This window comes from Macrobrachium nipponense, chromosome 6 (genome assembly GCF_015104395.2).
Source record: "Macrobrachium nipponense isolate FS-2020 chromosome 6, ASM1510439v2, whole genome shotgun sequence".
Lineage (NCBI taxonomy): Eukaryota > Metazoa > Arthropoda > Malacostraca > Decapoda > Palaemonidae > Macrobrachium > Macrobrachium nipponense.
The window spans coordinates 87,751,904-87,756,903 of record NC_061108.1 but is presented as its reverse complement, the minus strand read 5'-3'; the positions used below and the strand labels follow the sequence as shown (position 1 = coordinate 87,756,903).

The window sequence follows — 5,000 nt, the reverse complement described above, 5'->3', positions numbered from 1 at the left end:
ACTTCAACATCATCACCGTATAGTATCGGTCTTACATTATTAGCAGTCTAATTAGTTACTGCTAATAATATAAAAAATAACACGTGATGTTGATATATATTTGCGAAACTTTACATATAAATGTAATAATATGGAACTTTTTTTTTCATAGACTACAACATTCAGTTGCAAGATTTCAATTACATCAATTGTTCAAGAAAAACTAGAGCGCAATAAGTGGAGCAGAAGTAAGAGTCATTGCTTCACCACGTACATTATGTCTCAATGCACATATGTATGTATATGTAGTATGTATGAGAGAGAGAGAGAGAGAGAGAGAGAGAGAGAGCGAGAGAGAGAGTAACAATGAAATGGTTTAGTTACTTGAAAACACTTCTCCCTTTGGCATTAAAAGCGTTCTACCTAACGCGAATCTACGACAGTCGTTGGACACCACATGTGGGCAGCAGTTAACGAAGTGTATTATATATCTGCCCTGCGGAAATATTTCCGGCTTATACGACTGAAATAAGGTCTGAGATTTCTTTGAAAAAGTCTGCAAATCTTCATTAGGACTCATAACACTATTTCTTTTGCAGAGAAAATCGGAGATGTTGTCCTTTTCAGGTGAAAAAGTTTAGAAGACCCCGATGTGGCTACATTTGTAGGAAATGAATTCAACAACAAACTTCTGGAAAATACTAAAGAAAGTTTCGTTCACTGAAAAGTATTTTGTATCTTACAAAGTTGGCTGAATTCTTATTTTCAATCTTCATAACAGATTTTTCACACTGCTCTTGTTTTCCATCGTTAGGCTTCCAGAATGTTTGAATATGGTTAGAATGTGAAAAACCACTATTTGTTAAATTTGGCTTCGTTTTTGAATGATCAACTACTTCATATTAATGTGTGTAGAACTAATTCCCACAATGAAGAAACAACTTATATATTTTCCTTTTGTATACTAGGCTAACAGTGTTTACCAAATACAAAAGATGAAGCAATTTGAAAAGTACAAAGTCCATTGTCACTATACAAAAATATTTGCTTATAGTAAATATGAATAATGGATAGTGTTAGTATGTATTTAGCCAGTATATCACAAAAATAAGGATGGGTCTCCAAATCTTTTATTTAGTTGGGAGGATCCGCCTATTTTGAGGACACAGAGTTGCATCGTTGCTGTGATGCCAACTGCATAAATTAATAAATGATGCCAGAGGATTAATTATTCTCTAGTAAAATCGTTTTTGTATTCAACATACATGTACATGTATCTTACGCTTCGAAAAAGAGAATGTCAAATTCGTCATTACAGCATTGTGCGTTAAAGGATACTTCTACAAATCCTCTATTGTGAAACGCAATTCAAATCAGGCAAATGAGGAACTAACTTAATAATTATCTATTTGTCTTCGAATCTTAGGCTTAAGGGAAAATATTTAAAACATAAATGAGGGAGTTTAGAAATTGTCTCTCTTGATAATACATACATATATGAATATACATGTATATGTATGCATATATATATATATATATATATATATATATATATGATATATATATATATATATATATATATCTATATATATATATATATATATATATATATATATATATATATATATATATATATATATATATATATATATATATATATATATATATATATATATATATATATATATATATATATATATATATATATATATATATATATTTATATACGCATGTGTCTATGTGTGTTTGTGTATGAGAAAGAGAGAGATATTGTCTTGATAGAATACTAAAAAAGAGATTTTTTTATTACTTACAGTGAACATTGAGTGTTATTTGGTCATGCATCACCGTCCTGGAAGATTAGGGCTGAATGCCTTGCAGACCAAAGGGACTCCATGGTCTCCCGGTTCTGGCGTTAATTTTACGGTGCTGACGCTAACGTTCCCCGATACTGTGGTCTGTTGGAAAGAGAGAGAGACACACACACACATTAGGAACTTTAAATAAAGCACTGAACTGCTGGTGGAAAATGGTTCGTGAGCTGTTAAAAATATCACATATTGTATGCCAATCATGTTAATGGTAACAGATGTAAAAGGTCGAGTGTGAATAATAATAATAATAATAATAATAATAATAATAATATAATATAATAATAATAATAATAATAATAACGTAGTGGTAGATACCGTCATGGGATATTCGATTATCAAATAAACATGAAATTGTTCTTAGGTAAAATTTACTAGTTACAGATTTTTCATAGGCTTGTAAGCGTGAGGAAAGTTACACATTACACTGATCTAAAAGCAGAAATTCCAATTAAATATGCAAATGCCGTCACTTTCATAATAAAAGATACCATCTATCTCTCCATATTTATTTTTAGGATTGACACAAAACCAAATTTTAAAGATATTGGCGATCAAAATTCATGTAGTAGTTATTTAGAAGTCATGAAATGTCAGTTCAGAAAATGATATAAGAAGTTAGGACCATCAAACATGTCCTTTCACCAGCTTTATCAAACGTAATATAAGACAGCATCTCAAATTTTGGATGGCTGAGCCTCCTTCGTTACAACACTTGGTTGCCCTATGCCCTCTGGCATCCATTTAACCGTGTTACTCATACATGAAGCAGCATCATAACCTTTACGCCAAAATATTTCGTAGTCTTGGGAACAAGTTCTTTGTGACGGATATGGTCGCAGACATGTTCCTATTGTAAACCTTTCTTCATCAGTTTTCATTAGGTGTACCGGATGAATTGATGGCAGGACAATTCTTAAAAACATGCAACTGTTCATTTACTAACTTATTTTTCTTAATTTAATTTTCATTATTTTCAACATCCATCATTACTCTCTATTTTGTTATTCGTGTTTTATCATCTTCATTCGTTTATATTTTTATATTATTTTATCAAGACATTTTAATGCCTTTCACTCCTCTTTCCTTGGATTGCACGTTCATGGCTGTTACCCTCTTTTTTGACCGAAGGGCAGATCTAGGTCACTCATGGAGGTCTATTCATCACCTGTACAGGTGTGTGCGACTCACCTTTACAGTTGGTGAATAGACCTCCATGAGTGGCCCAGGTCTGCCATGGTCAAAATAATGTTTTCATTTCCTACAGGTTATGAAGTCTATAAACCAGCTGACGTTTCAGAATATTCCTAGGTCTGAGGCTTATCCATTCTCTATTTTCAATATGTATGTATGTATGTATGCATATATATAATATATATATATATATATATATATATATATATATATACATACATACATACATACATACATACATACATACATACATAAATACATACATACATACATACATACATACATACATACATTTTTAAAATAGAGAATGGATAAGTCTCAGACCTAGGAATATTCTGAAACGTCAGCTGGTTTATAGGCTTCATAACCTGTAGTGAAGGTTCATCAGAAATGCATAAAAAACCCTTAAACAAATTGCCCTGCAGTCCTTTCCTACCAAAGTTTTCTATTTGTCTATTAATTTCCTATTCTCTGTGCAAGCGCTTGGCATCTGAAAATACTTTGGCTCACCGTTCCTCTAACGCATGTTTCATATTTCGACTGTATTCAATATACAAACTAAAACGCAGTCCCTCCCTACAATTTAATCTTTCCTTTCGTCTTCTTTATCATATACACTTCACTTCGGTAGAGAGAAATACCTAAACAACCTCATTATCTATTTCGATTTTTCAGTGTTTCTCTTATTTAACAAATTCTTCACGTATATCTTACTATCTCTATATTTTTTGCTGAACTATTCCGTAACTGTTCTCTTTTAAGCACCCGTTACATTTATTCCTATATACTTGAACAAATCAGCTGTTTTCATTCTCTTTTCCTGCTATATTAGCATTCTCAGCCCTGTTATCACTTTTCTTAACAATTTTAACCTCGCAGTTGCCCAAAGACAACAAAATATTTCTTTATTACAATTAAGGTTGTTACGACTTTTCTCATTCATATCTTAGCCATCTCCAGACATCAGAGATTCCTGACACAGATTACAAAAGTTTTATTTATGAACAAAAATATTAGCCATGCAGATTGATCACACCTATGTTTTATCCACACTATTACATCAAAATAATGACTCTTGTTTTCTTTTGCCCTTCCCTTTGCTATCAACATATATTTTATAGACTTGTAACGTAATCATTGCAGTCACTTTTCTTTCATTTTCCATATCCTTGTTTTCACCCTTTCCTTTGTAACTCACTACACAAACTCCAACCCCACCCACCTTTTTTTTTAGATTCCAATACTAGAAGTTAATTGCACTTTCATCTATGTAATTTCCCTGTCTCCCGTTACCTTTCAATTCTTTTACCCTGAGATCATCCTCCATATATCCGAACAAGTATTTCTCATATATATATATATATATATATATATATATATATATATATATATATATATATATATATATATATATATATATCTGTTGCATCACCAAAGATTTCATAGGCAACATAAAAGAAAGTAATGTAGCTTTTTATAAATATATAAAATGCAAAAACCATTAGGAAGAGATTTCTTTACAGCAAGAAAGGATTCTTAAGGAAATCTCAAGAGTACATGCGATAATATCCATGTTTTCCAAATATGAAAATCAGTCGAAAAGAATGCAGGACAACGTAATATGTGTATAAGATATGCACAGAAGAGTGCAATTTCCGTTCATCTTAGTGAAAACAATATTGCTCTTAAATGACAAGAAGCTAACAATGTCTGTCAAGTGCGATTATTATTTTGGATCGCGTCTATGTTCGTTTTATTATCACCCCAATTTATGTAATGTAATTTTCAATCATTGTGTGTTTTTACTCTTGGTGTTTTAGAAAAGGGGTGATGAAATTTGTCTAGGTGTATACTCATTGTTTCATTTTCTATCATGGTTCATCTGTGTGTGTGTATATATATATATATATATATATATATATATATATATATATATATATATATATATATATATAT

General features: G+C 31.1%; 1 protein-coding gene across 1 annotated transcript in view; it reads right to left on the bottom strand.

Annotated features, from left to right (window-relative positions):
- The window catches only part of LOC135216857 (uncharacterized), a 468,230-nt gene that overhangs the window by 105,494 nt on the left and 357,736 nt on the right, over nucleotides 1–5,000 (bottom strand). Inside the window, 2 exon segments of the mRNA XM_064252369.1 lie at nucleotides 1,794–1,829; nucleotides 1,832–1,937. Coding sequence (XP_064108439.1) covers nucleotides 1,794–1,829; nucleotides 1,832–1,937 — 142 coding nt within the window.